General features: G+C 41.7%; 1 protein-coding gene across 1 annotated transcript in view; it reads left to right on the top strand.

The window, feature by feature from the left end:
- Window positions 1–14,719, top strand: part of usp43b (ubiquitin specific peptidase 43b) — a 124,901-nt gene that overhangs the window by 109,458 nt on the left and 724 nt on the right. The window contains exons 14-16 of the mRNA XM_034222673.1: window positions 3,424–3,582; window positions 9,001–9,177; window positions 11,699–12,670. Coding sequence (XP_034078564.1) covers window positions 3,424–3,582; window positions 9,001–9,177; window positions 11,699–12,670 — 1,308 coding nt within the window. The remainder of the gene's footprint in view (window positions 1–3,423; window positions 3,583–9,000; window positions 9,178–11,698; window positions 12,671–14,719) is intronic.

The raw sequence follows: 14,719 nt of genomic DNA, 5'->3' as shown, positions 1-14,719 counted from the left end.
TTGTAAAGGTCTTTAATGACATCCACTTAAACACAGACAGTGGCAGAACTTCAGTGTTAGTATTATTAGATCTCAGTGCTGCGTTTGACACTGTTGACCACAGCATATTACTAGACCGACTGGAGAACTGGGTGGGACTTTCGGAAACAGTTCTGAATTGGTTTGAATCCTACTTAAAGGACAGAAACAACTTTGTTTCTATAGGTAAATACACATCTGAGTTGACAAATATGACATGTGGGGTTCCTCAAGGCTCCATCTTGGGGCCTCTTCTCTTTAACATCTACATGCTACCACTGGCTCAGATAATGAAGAACAACAAAATAAGTTACCATAGCTATGCAGATGACACACAAATTTACGTAACAATTTCACCAGGAGACTATGCTCCAATTCAAACACTGAGTAAGTGCATTGAACAAATCAATGACTGGATGTGTCAGAACTTTCTCCAATTAAACAAAGATAAAACTGAGGTAATGGTTTTTGGAGCCAAGGCAGAACGTATAAAAGTTAGCGCTGAGCTTCAGTGTGCAATGTTCAAAACAACAGATAAAGCCAGAAATCTAGGTGTAGTCATGGACTCTGACCTGAGTTTCAACAGTCACATTAAAACTGTTACTAAATCAGCCTACTATCACCTAAAGAATATATCTAGGATTAAAAGACTAATGTCACAGCAGGATTTGGAAAAACTTGTCCATGCTTTTATCTTCAGTAGACTCGACTACTGCAATGGTGTCTTCACAGGTCTCACTAAAACATCTATTAGGAAGCTGCAGCTAATTCAGAACGCTGCTGCTCGAGTCCTCACTAACACTAAGAAAGTGGATCACATCACTCCTGTTCTGAAGTCTTTACACTGGCTTCCTGTGTGTCACAGAATAGATTTCAAAATACTGCTGCTGGTTTATAAAGCACTGAATGGTTTAGGCCCAAAATACATTTCTGACCTCCTGCTAAATTATGAACCATCCAGATCTCTCAGGTCTTCAGGGACTGGTCAGCTTTCTGTCCCCAGAGTCAGAACTAAACATGGTAAAGCAGCGTTCAGTTATTATGCTCCAAATATCTGGAACAAACTCCCAGAAACCTGCAGGTCCGCTGCAACTCTGACTACTTTTAAATCCAGGCTGAAGACTTTTCTTTTTGTCGCTGCTTTTAATTGAACTATTCATATCTTAGACTGCACTGTAACTTTTATCCATGTACTTTTTTCTTTTAATGTTTAATTGACAGCACTGTAACTTTTATCCATGTATTTTTTCTTTTAATGTTTATTTTATTAGCTTTTCTTTTTAATGACTGATTTTAAATGCCATTTTCTTAATCTCTTTCATTTTTTGTAAAGCACTTTGAATTGCCTTGTGTTGAAAAGTGCTATATAAATAAACTTGCCTTGCCTTGCCTTGCCTTGCCTTGCCTAATGTTGGGCTGTAAAGGAACTAGAGCACGGTCACATGACTTCACGTCACCACCGCTAAGCTAAAGGAGGCTAATGTTGGGCTATAAAGGAACTACAGCACGGTCACATGACTTCACGTCACCACCGCTAAGCTAAAGGTGGCTAATGTTGGGCTATAAAGGAACTACAGCACGGTCACATGACTTCACGTCACCACTGCTAAGCTAAAGGTGGCTAATGTTGGGCTATAAAGGAACTTCAGCACGGTCACATGACTTCACGTCACCACCGCTAAGCTAAAGGTGGCTAATGTTGGGCTATAAAGGAACTACAGCACGGTCACATGACTTCACGTCACCACCGCTAAGCTAAAGGTGGCTAATGTTGGGCTATAAAGGAACTACAGCACGGTCACATGACTTCACGTCACCACCGCTAAGCTAAAGGTGGCTAATGTTGGGCTATAAAGGAACTAGGGATGCCAGCGATTATTCGATTATTCGAATATTCGTTACTGTCGATTTTTCTGACGACTTTTTACTTTGAGTTCTTACATTTTGAACTCTAATACCTGTACTTTCTACTTCTTACATGTTGAACACAAATACCTGTACTTTCTACTTCTTACATGTTGAACTCAAATACCTGTACTTTCTACTTCTCACATGTTGAACACAAATACCTGTACTTTCTACTTCTCACATTTTGAACTCTAATACCTGTACTTTCTACTTCTTACATGTTGAACTCAAATACCTGTACTTTCTACTTCTCACATGTTGAACACAAATACCTGTACTTTCTACTTCTTACATGTTGAACACAAATACCTGTACTTTCTACTTCTTACATGTTGAACTCAAATACCTGTACTTTCTACTTCTTACATGTTGAACTCAAATACCTGTACTTTCTACTTCTTACATGTTAAACACAAATACCTGTACTTTCTACTTCTTACATGTTGAACTCAAATACCTTTACTTTCTACTTCTTACATGTTGAACTCAAATACCTGTACTTTCTACTTCTTACATGTTGAACTCAAATACCTGTACTTTCTACTTCTTACATGTTGAACACAAATACCTGTACTTTCTACTTCTCACATGTTGAACTCAAATACCTGTACTTTCTACTTCTCTCATGTTGAACACAAATACCTGTACTTTCTACTTCTTACATGTTAAACTCAAATACCTGTACTTTTTACTTCTTACATGTTGAACTCAAATAACTGTACTTTCTACTTCTTACATGTTGAACTCAAATACCTGTACTTTCTACTTCTTACATGTTGAACACAAATACCTGTACTTTCTACTTCTTACATGTTGAACACAAATACCTGTACTTTCTACTTCTCTCATTTTCCAAACAGCTGGTTCCTTTAGTCTGAATGTGTGTTTGATGCGTGATCATTATTCTTTAGAGTCATTGCGTGCCTATTGATTTGAACACGATCCGTGTATCCATCATTTCCTGGTCTTCTCTAAAGAAGAGGGACCAATGGAAACGTTGTCATGTTGCCGTTGTTCAGCATGGAAACATTCATTAGCTAACAATGACATTATTGTTCTATTAATATAAAGGGAGGTCAAGTACTCTTTAAAGCAGCTGCTAGTTATGGGTACTTTTTACTGAAGTACATTTCAAAGCCTCTTTACTTTTACTTGAGTAAAGAAGTTTAGTCAGTACTTCTACTTTCACCAGAGTATTTTTAAACACGCGTATCTATACTTCTACTTGAGTAAAGGATGTGTATTTTGGAAATTGTGTAACTTTTTTTTAATTATACATATATTGTTTTACTTTTATGCATGATTCTTAGGTAACATTAAGCTGTCTTTGGCTCTTTTCTGCTGTAACAATGTAATTGTCCCCTCTGTGGGACTCTGAATCTGAATCTTTTGCCATCCCTGCAGTAACATAACACTTCCTCCACCTCAGTTGATTACCCCTCCTGTCCTCCACACTCACACGTTGGTTATTTCTCTCCTTTGTGGTGGTGATTGCAGCTTTCTGCAGGAACTCAGTGGACGGCCAGTGGTACAGTTATGATGACAGCAGTGCGGAGGCGGTGCCGGAGGCGGAGGTCTGCACACGTGGAGCCTATATCCTCTTCTACCAGAGGAGACACACCATACCCTCGTGGTCCGCCAGCTCCTCCGTCACTGGTCAGTGCTGTGCTGGAAATTATTGAAATGAACTAGTCAAAGAGATGTCTTTCTGGTTCTTTAATCTGAAACACCTGAACTTTTGAAAGAACATCCATCCATAAGTCCCTGGGGGAGGATTACGGCTCGTCCACACACAGGCATGAAAAAAATCTTGAAAAATCTTGATGCTGGGCGTGTCTGAAGCTTGGCGATTTTTTGCGAGCAACGCGACCAACAACCAATCACATGAATCTCCCGCCCCCGACATACAAAGCAATAGCAACGTTAAAACGAAGTAAACTGGATATAAACTCCCCAAACAGGCGAAAACCTACCATTTTCACCCACTGTCTCTGCCACCTCCCTCCATGCCTGGTTCCTCCGGTTTGTATCCCGGTAAATAGTTCTGGTCGGAAAGAACCGGGTGATTTGCTACCGTAATTTCTCGTTTGGAATATGACGAAATGAACTGCGGTCTGGCTCTCCCAGCTTGCACGCGGTTTGATTGGCTAGCGCTTGTACTGGCGGGATTTGCATAAACAGGATTTGATTGGCTGATGCCAGCTTTGAAAGCATCGGGAGCATCAAAAGTTGAACATTGCTCAACTTTTGATGTTCACGATTCTTGCAAAGCCATGCTCCGCTCCCCACAATGCAGTTTGGCGAAGATTCTAAATCTTCTACGTCACCCCATTCAAGTGAATGGGCGAAGCTTTGAAAGATTTTTTTCATGCCTGTGTGTGGACGGGCCGTTAGGCAAATGAAGCCGCTGACGTCACTTCTTCTTCTTCTTTGGGTTTACTGGCAGGCCGCAAACCACTTCACGGCGTATAATGCCGCCCAAAGTCCCCGGCTGGAAGTCCCCGGAGTTGGGGACTGGCTTCAGTAGAAGCTGCTGAAACTCCCAGCAGCTTCTACTGAAGCCTTCCGAGTAAATCGCCAGAACGCCGACACTTCCTCATCTCCACCGTCTCTCTGCGTTGGTGCGCTGGGCTAATGCTAATGCTAATAATGCTAATGCAAGTAAATAAAATGGCGGCTTCACACAACTTTTTGGGAGTTTTACGGGGCGTGGTTTGCAATCCGCCCAGCCAATCAGAAATGGGAACCTTTTTCTCCCATGAAAGTACCTGCTCTCTAGCAGGGACTGAAAAGGGGGAGAAAAGGTTCACATGAACTAAGTTCTAGTTCCAGATTTTTTTGGTGTGAACGCACATTTTCGGAACTATATCGGAACTATACTGGGAAAAGTACTCCGGTGTGAAGGCGCCTATTGAATACATGCTTAGTCATGAGATAACTGACCCATGATGAGTACAATAGACCCATGATGACCCTATCAGAGTACAATAGACCCATGATGACCCTATCAGGGTACAATAGACCCATGATGACCCTATCAGAGTACAATAGACCCATGATGACCCTATCAGAGTACAATAGACCCATGATGACCCTATCAGAGTACAATAGACCCATGATGACCCTATCAGAGTACAATAGACCCATGATGACCCTATCAGAGTACAATAGACCATGATGACCCTATCAGAGTACAATAGACCATGATGACCCTATCAGAGTACAATAGACCCATGATGACCCTATCAAAGTACAATAGACCCATGATGACCCTATCAAAGTACAATAGACCCATGATGATCCTATCAGAGTACAATAGACCATGGTGACCCTATCAGAGTAAAATAGACCCAGGATGACCCTATCAGAGTACAATAGACCCATGATGACCCTATCAGAGTACAATAGACCCATGATGACCCTATCGGAGTACAATAGACCCATGATGACCCTATCGGAGTACAATAGACCCATGATGACCCTATCAGAGTACAATAGACCATGATGACCCTATCAGAGTACAATAGACCCATGATGACCCTATCAGAGTACAATAGACCATGATGACCCTATCGGAGTACAATAGACCCATGATGACCCTATCAGAGTACAATAGACCCATGATGACCCTATCAGAGTACAATAGACCATGATGACCCTATCGGAGTACAATAGACCCATGATGACCCTATCAGAGTACAATAGACCCATGATGACCCTATCAGAGTACAATAGACCATGATGACCCTATCAGGGTACAATAGACCCATGATGACCCTATCAGAGTACAATAGACCATGATGACCCTATCAGGGTACAATAGAACCATGATGACCCTATCAGAGTACAATAGACCATGATGACCCTATCAGGGTACAATAGACCCATGATGACCCTATCAGAGTACAATAGACCCATGATGACCCTATCAGAGTACAATAGAACCATGATGACCCTATCAGAGTACAATAGACCATGATGACCCTATCAGGGTACAATAGACCCATGATGACCCTATCAGAGTACAATAGACCCATGATCAGATCACTTTCTGGTCACATGGCACCTTGTGACTGATCACCTTCCTGGGTGCTGAGATCTACTGTCACTCAACATGGAAGGCTTACAGAATTGTATTATTTATATGTTAAAATTAGGGCCGGGACTTTAACGCGTTAATTAAGATGAATTAATTACACAAAAATTAACGCGTTAAAAAAATTAACGCATCTTAATCGCACTTATTTTTGCACCGTGGAACGTTTCTCACTGGATGAGTTTCAGGCGTACCGATTATACTGGAGCACCAACTAACGTTCATGACTTCAGACAACAACAAACCACAGTGAACAACAGTGGGAAATGTTGTTTTAAAAAACGGACGGATGGAAGCGTCGATAAGAGCACGGTTGTGTGCAAATTATGCAAAAAGGAATTCGCATATCACCGCAGCACATCAAGCCTCAAGTATCACCTCAATGCAAAACATATAGCAGCTAGCGTGGAAGCTAGCGTGGACGTTAGCCTCTTTTATCGCGTTCACACCAAAAGAGCCGGTACTAAAATTAGTTAATGAGAACCTTTTTACCCCCACGAAAGTCCCTGCTAGAGAGCAGAGAGCTGCTAGAGAGCAGGGACTTTCGTACGGCTCTCTTGTGAGAAAAGAGCTATATTTCTGATTGGCTGGGCGGATTGCAAACCACGCCCCGTAAAACTCCCAAAAAGTTTTGTGAAGCCGCCATTTTATTATCCTCGCATTAGCATTATTAGCATTAGCCCAGCGCAGAAACGCAGAGAGACTAACTTATGGCAACACAAAATAAAACATGGGAGCGGTGGAGATGAGGAGGTGTCGGCATTCTGGCGATTTACTCGGAAGGCTTCAGTAGAAGCTGCTGGGAGTCCCAGCAGCTTCTACTGAAGCCAGTCCCCAACTCCGGGGACTTCCGGCCGGGGACTTTGGGCGGCAGTATACGCCGTGAAGTGGTTTGCGGCCTGCCAGTAAACCCAAAGCAGAAGAAGACGTCAGCGGCTTCATTTGCCTAATCCACCCCCAGGTTCAAAGAGTTCTCATGAACTAAATTCTCATGAACCTTTGTGGGAAAAGTACTGCGGTGTGAATGCGCCTAATGGTATACTAAAATCCATGTGAAAAAAAATTGCTTCTCACTGTTCTTAGGTCAAATATACTTGTGTATATATGCGATTAAAAATGCGATTAATTTCGATTAATTAATTAATTACAAAGCCTCTAATTAATTAGATTAATTTTTTTAATCGAGTCCCGGCCCTAGTTAAAATGTAACATCAGAGCATTAAATTCTCTGATAATCATAATTTCCATTACAGTGCTTACAAACCCTCTGCAGCACCTCGTTATGTGAGAGACATCAGGGGGAATCTGCCTCACTGTATCCCATAGTGACCGTCAGCACTAACACTGTCACTGGGTTGTTTTACACACTGTACCATATTCCGAGGACTCAGATCTTGTAGTAAAAGTAAAGTACCAGAGTGTAGGAATACTCTGTTACAGTGAAAGTCCTGCATTCAAATGTTACTCAAGTAAAAGTACAAAAGTATTATCATCAAAATATACTTAAAGATGACCTATCATGCAAAATGCACTTTTGTACGTCTTTTATACATGAATATGTGTCCCCGGTGTTCCAGGGAACTCACCAAGTGTCAGAAAACACAACCCTCTCTATTTTCCTCCATACCCAAATCTCTTAAAAAGGGGCTACAACGGATCTGATACAGATTTTAAAACTTCTATGACGTCACAGAAGTGGCGCTACGGCTATTGGGCCAACTCCACCAATCAGGAGGAGACAGCCACGGCCATTGCCATTCGAAAGAGCTGGAGACGTTGTAGTACATATGCCAGGCCTGTAGATGGTGCTGTTCTCACAGAATCAGCCCGTGCAAAGACAGTGTTAAATTGAGCGAAATAAGGAATGGCTAAAATGCATGATCTATTTGGTATTTTGAAAAATAAAAAGTATAAATATGCCTTATATAGGTATGGTCCTACACTATATTATTCAAATATAGCATGACAGGTCCACTTTAAAGTACCAAAAGTCAAAGTCAACTTTATTGTCAATCTTTCAGTTTGTGTGTACAGAAATACCGTTCCCCACAATCCAGAGAAATACAAATATTTATAAAAATATGTATATACCTATATATAAACAATCAACAGACACATGTATACATATGCACACATTAAGACATAAATAAAAGCACAACAATCAATATACAAAATAAAAGTCACTTCAAAAGTAGTGATTGTGCAGATTGGTCCATTTCAGAATAATATATATGATATGTTTTATAATGATTGATCATGAAAGTGTTCTCAAAGCTGGTGAAGGTGCAGCTAGTTTGAATGACTTTGTATTCTGCAGGGTAGCTGGTGGATTTACTCCAGGTGGAACTAAAGTCTGATTCAACACTTGGTTAGATTTCACATCATTCATCTGTGAAGTAACTGAAGGTATTAAATACATGTAGTGGAGTCAAAGTACACCATGTACCTCTGAAGTGTAGTGGAGTAGAAGTACAAAGTACCTCAACATTATACTTAAGGACAGTACTTGAGTATATCTACTTAGGTACTTTACACCTCTGTTCTTATTCATACAGATATCTATCTACTCTTACTGTATGCCTATTTATAAATGTATACACCATACATCTACCCTGCTGTTTACATAACTTGTTTATTTGAAGTTGTATCATGCACAGAGTATCACAACACCTCATCATTATATCCGCTGGTATTCTCCCCTCGGTTATTGTCGTTTGCCGGATTGTGAGCTCGAATGCATTTCATAACACCTCTCTCCATCATTATTGCTATTTTTCACGCCCCGGGTTATTTCAGTTTGCAGGGTTGTTTGAGCATTGTCTGTGTGATCAAGCCATTACATGACGGTGATAACGATGTTTCCAGCAGCTTCTCCATGAACAGGAATGTTTTCAGCTCACTCTTCACAAATGGTGGGACACGTATTCCTGCACACAGATGCTTTTTGGTTACTGAAAAAACCTTGTTTTTTTCTGCAGGTTCCACCAGTTCCTCCACGTCTGACCACTGGTTGGTTCGGCTGGCGGAGGGGGGCAGTAAACGGGGCAGTGTTGGGTCAGGAGGACCCCCCCCTGGAGCTCGGGAGACCAAACAGGCCCCAGAGTCTCCGGAGCTACCAGTGTTTCGAGAAGAACCGCCAAAAACAGAGGAAACAAGTAAGAATCTGGAGTAGTAGTGTGTAGAGATCACACACCGTTTTATGTGAGGATACGATAATACTTTAACGCTCAGATCAAGTCTGAAATGCTCCTTGCATCACAGCAGCTCCATGCGTAACATCAACAGACACATATCAAGACCCCATACATGAAAAACAAACAACAAACATTTAACATAACAGCAGGATCAGTGAGAGAAAACATGTTCAATGACCCTTTGTCTGAAGACCCCATAGTACCCCATGCTATAATATAATCCTTATATTTATTATAGCGCTTTATCAAAGACTCTCAAAGCGCTTTACAAATACACATTACACATACAGATCATACATGTAATGGTCATCTACTGTGGACAATACCCACAGGAGCAAATTCGGGTGAAGTGTCTTGCCCAAGGACACAACGGCCTGACGCAGTGGGGCGGGAGCGGGAGTGGGGCGGGAACGGGTTTCGAACTGGAGTTCCCCAACGCCCCCTTGACCTGATGATCAAACGCACAGAACACTGCGCCACCCGTCCCTATAAGGCTTTACCTTTGTCATATCATATTGTTACCCATATAACAAAGGTATAGCGTTCCTAGAATACTTAGTTATTAGTGGTTTCTTGAGTCAACATAAGTTCAATCGTAGCCTTTCTTCTCTGAGCAAGCTTTCCTTGAGTTTCCGTTTTGGATGCATAGCACATTTTCTCTGAGTTAGAATTAGAAACGTATTTTAGTAAACAAAGAAATTAGGATTTGAACAGGATTTTATCGAGAATCTATAACATCCAATGTTTTGGCAGCAGTTGAATGAATAACTGCATCAATATGTAATGGCAATTTTCATGTTCCAATGTCCTATATCCTTTGCCATTACTTCACAGGAGGGTTTAGAGCAGGGGTGTCAAACTCAAGGCCCGGGGGCCAAATCCGGCCCGCGACTTAATTTCATGCGGCCCCACAAGAGCTTGAAAATAATATAATATGTTTATTATACGGTTACATGGCGATTTACAGAAGCACATTGCTCATAAACTACATGTCCCAGAATGCATCTCAAATTAGACTTTTTCCTCGGAATTTGAATTTTGAATTTTTTTTCAAAGTGTTACTTTTTTTTCAAAATGTCACTTATTATTTTTTGTTTTTCCAAAATGTGGCTTTTCTTTTTAAATCATTTTGTGACATTCTCACTGAAGAGACTTGCAATTATTTGCCCTAGACTTCTGCTTTCAGACGTAGTTGATTATGAAGTTATTACCCTGTCTGATAATAATCCAATGCGGAGGCAATCATGTAATATAATATATTATCTTATATATATTACATTTTTATTTATATATTTATTCTTATATAGTCTAATATCAAACTAGCCCTTTGAGTGAAACCATGATGCTAATGTGGCCCGAGTTGAAATGTAGTTTGACCCCCCTGCTTTAGAGTGATCCAGACACAAACAGATGATTTCCGGTCTTTTGCTGCTAATGATGTTTATTTAGCTTTACATACCAAGGTTTAATTATGCTCTGTCAAAGGTTGTGGTAGAGCATCTGCCGGGCTGGTGGAATCGGTGTGCTCTTCCTCCTGTGTCCTCGTCCTTTCCTGTCACCTATGACCCCTTGTATACACCCGGTGCAGCTAAACCCCGCCACCAAGTGTTCAAAATAGTATTGCACTCTACATATAAATAAAGTAAACTGAGACACCAACAACACCCATAAAATGGCTCCTACAATATATATATATATATATATATATATATATATATATATATATATATATATATATATAAAGCTTATAGTTAGGGTTGGAGCAATCTTTCCTTGAACCAGCCCAAAGTTATACTGCTGGGATTAAAAATCTACTTTTTGATAAAGCTTATAGTTAGTTATAGTTAGTTAGAACTGGTTCAGGCTTACCTTGAACCGACCCCTTGTTATGCTTCTATAGACTTTCCTGTTTGATAAAGATTATATTAAAGGCTGGCTTTGGTTCAAGACTTTTTAGGACCTCTGTACACAATGCAAAGCCCCCTTAGACACATGTATAGTTTGTGATGTTGGGGTGTATAACAAAAAAATGCGACTTCATTCGATTATATTAATAATAGTAACACACTTTATTAATATAGTACCGTTCATGCTTGACGCAGCCCAAAGTGCTTTATGGCAGAAAATGAAAAACAGAAAGAGTTATATCACTGAACCATAAAACAATACAACTAATTAAAAAGATAGGTGCTTAAAACAATTCCAATTGAGGTTGCTGTTCTAAGATCCAATGGGCGATAGAAAACAGAAAGCAGCCTCCCCAGTGTTCTTGTAATGCTCTCTAGGTACTTCCAAAAGTAATAATGTATCTCAACACTGATGCATATTAGGAAAACTGTTAGTTACAATGAAAGAGAAAATGCCTTTTTATACTAGTTCTACTGCAGTTTGGATATTGCACTTGTCCATATTGTGATTTTAACACATCTTGGATTAATTGTGCAGCCTCAGTAGATGTAACGTGTCTTTCCTTCCCCTCCAGGTGGGTTTGAAGCCCAGCCGTTGGTCCGTGGGACTCCAGGCCGCAGCGTCAGCATGAGATCACCCACCAAACCCAAGGAGCCTCTGAGCAAAGTGCTGCCTCTGCGCTGGGCTTCTTTCAGCTCCAAGGATCGCATCAGACCCCCGGAAACGGCCAAGTCTGGAGAGCTGGTGGAGTATCTGGAGTCTGGGCGGCGGCCCCGCTGCACCAAAGACCCCATCGTAGCTCTGGTGGCGACCCCAACGCTGAAGAAGGCAAGAGGAGCGGACTGCAGCTCAACTATCAACAGCAGTTTGAGTTTCTCAGAAAGACAAGGGTCCGATTCTCCTAAAGCCCCGGAGGGACAAAGCAGAACTCGGGACGATGCTATTCTAAAGCAAAAGTCATCGAAAAGACTAAGACAGGAGCACAGTAGGACCCTGGATCTAAAGAGAGAGGATCAAATCAGCCACAGTGCGCCCCCCAGCAGAGACTCCACGCTCAGAAGGACTACGGTGGCCTGCAGAGCTCAAAAAGACTTCCCTCAGAGTCAACCTGAGGACAGAAGGGACGGCCGGAGCCACGAGAGCCTCCTGTCCTTCTTCAAACCCGGATTCATGAAGAAAGACGTCCCCGTGTCACCACTTAGAGGCCGACTGAACGGACACCTGGGGAAGCTGGCGAGCGGTAACTTATCCAAACTGTCCCTCTCCAACGGGACGCTGGTGCCCGAGGAGAGGAAGGCTAACGGAGCGGCGCGTCATCATCAGTGTAAAGTAGGGAATGGGAAGGCTGGGCATCTGGACCCGGTGGACATTCAGCGCGCTCACAGCTCCGGCAACATCCAGAGCAGAATGGATTTGACTTTCCACAGGTGTGCTTCCCTGCAGAGGAACGGAGACATCGTGGCAGCTCCGTCCCACAGAGTCCTGCTGACGGATAAACCCGGGTACGCCACTCTGCAGCGGACTCCACTCAGCACCTCCTCCCTGGGTAAGCATGGTTCAAGTTTCAAGGCTTTATTGTCACGTGCTCAGCAGCTACAGTGTAGATATGGCAATCAGAAAGTGAAGTCACAGGCTCAACAGTGCTACATGAATATAGGACACAAACCACCTGGATGGTTGGATACAGAATCATACAGAGTTCCTGTAAACAAAGACATTAGGCTTTTATCGGGAATCACCCAATGGGATTTTTCTATTGGATTCTGGCAGCAGTTCACACTCATTTTATGAAGAACTGCATCAACATGATCCAGCAAAGTAAGACGTATGTGTAAATATATTACACTTTTTCTATGTTCTCAAGATGAATACTGTAAGGGAAACTTCTGCAGCAATGGAGAGTCAGGACTCAGAGAGACACGAGGAGAGTTGGAGCTTTGATGTCAAACACTGGTGGTTTATTACAAGTATCGGCCAGAGGTTCTGACTGCACGGGTGGGTTGCCACATCAATTCTCCAGAGCCTCTCTCTCGATAGCCCTTTCAACTAGTTTACAGAGAGTTAATCAACATATTGGGGGAGATAACGTAAATATCTGGGCCCACTGAATCACTTGCGTCTGACCCTTAATGGCCTCGAAGCCAGCGTTCTTACAACTATAAACCATTTGTGACCGAGAGTTGATCATAAAACTGGTAATATCAACAATAGCTGAGGCCTCCCATTCCTTAAGACAGATAACAGACGTCAGGGTTGGTCGTAAACGTCAAAGGGCAAAAAGGTTAGATGCCTAGGAGTAAGAGATAATTATTCCCTCACAAATACGCCTATCCGTAAATTAGCATCTCCCTGGTTCTCTTGACAAAAAGCCAATGGGATTTGACCATTGGCTTTTTGCAGAAGACAATCTCAAACGTTTATGATATTTACACGTTTAAGGACTCATTGCTGAACCACTGCACTTAGCTCTAAGTGTAAAGCTAAGTCTGTTTTACTACAGTATTATCATTAAGGGACATTTCACATTTTGAACAAATATCTGCCTGTTCTTAACGGGAATGTCTCTTTCCAGAAATCATGACTCAAGATAATGCAGTTTCATGTAGGAACTATTTGATGTATGATTCTCTTCATTACCTGTCACACTGCCTCTCGTCCATGGGTGTTTCTCAATGTCGAGGATGCTTGCTTGGTAGCACATGTCTTCCGAGTCACTTACTTCAGAGGCAAGAATACTTCCTGGCATTCGGAAAACGAAGAGTGGAACAGGCGAGCAGGTGTGCAGGTGTGCGTCATAGGAGAGGCCCCGCCTTACATTTTCCGCCACAGATTTGGGGAAATTGGTCCGTGCGCAAAGCATTGTGGGGATTTTAAGACCGCGGAGTATACACATGTGCAGCCTCGAAATTTCTCGCTATGAAGTACGATGGCTCGGTAGAATTCCAAGCATCCTGGACATTGGAACAGTCCTTCGGCGGCACTCGATGTGTGCTTGAAATAGTGGCTCTGGAGCAGCCTTACTCGACATTGAGAAACACCCCATGACTAGATGGACGCTTCCTACTGTGCAGGGATACATTTGGTGGGTGTAGTTCGGTTTGAAGAAACTAGTTCCTACCAGCAGTATTTTCTCTCCTGCCACTTCTACTCCACTACAATTCAAAGGAACATTAAAAAAAATGCTGTTTTGTTATAAATTAAGTTGTCCAAGAGTTCATTCAAGATGGGTTTTTTTTAGATATTGGGAGAAATATAATTGACATTTTTAACCCTTTCTCCTGTATTATAAATAATTTAGCGTTTTAAAAAAAAAAAATTGTTGCATTTTGTACTTTAACTTTCAATACTTCAGCCTCTTTTAATGAAATAACCATTTAAATGCAGGACTTTTACTTGTAACAAAGCTATTTTACTGTGTTGTATTAGTACTTTTACTCAAGTTAAATATACTTCTTCCACCTGGTTTCTACATCTTGAGTCAACAGGTCATATTTTCTGTCAAAAGTCTTTTGTTGGCGCTTGCGGACCCTTTTATTCCATTAAACTGGAGAAAAGACGACTGCTGACACTGTGATTACTTCTCTGACTGTTTCCA

This window comes from Gymnodraco acuticeps, unplaced genomic scaffold (assembly GCF_902827175.1).
Source record: "Gymnodraco acuticeps unplaced genomic scaffold, fGymAcu1.1, whole genome shotgun sequence".
NCBI lineage: Eukaryota > Metazoa > Chordata > Actinopteri > Perciformes > Bathydraconidae > Gymnodraco > Gymnodraco acuticeps.
The sequence above is the reverse complement of the archived record's forward strand: the minus strand, read 5'-3'. Positions and strand labels throughout refer to the sequence as shown.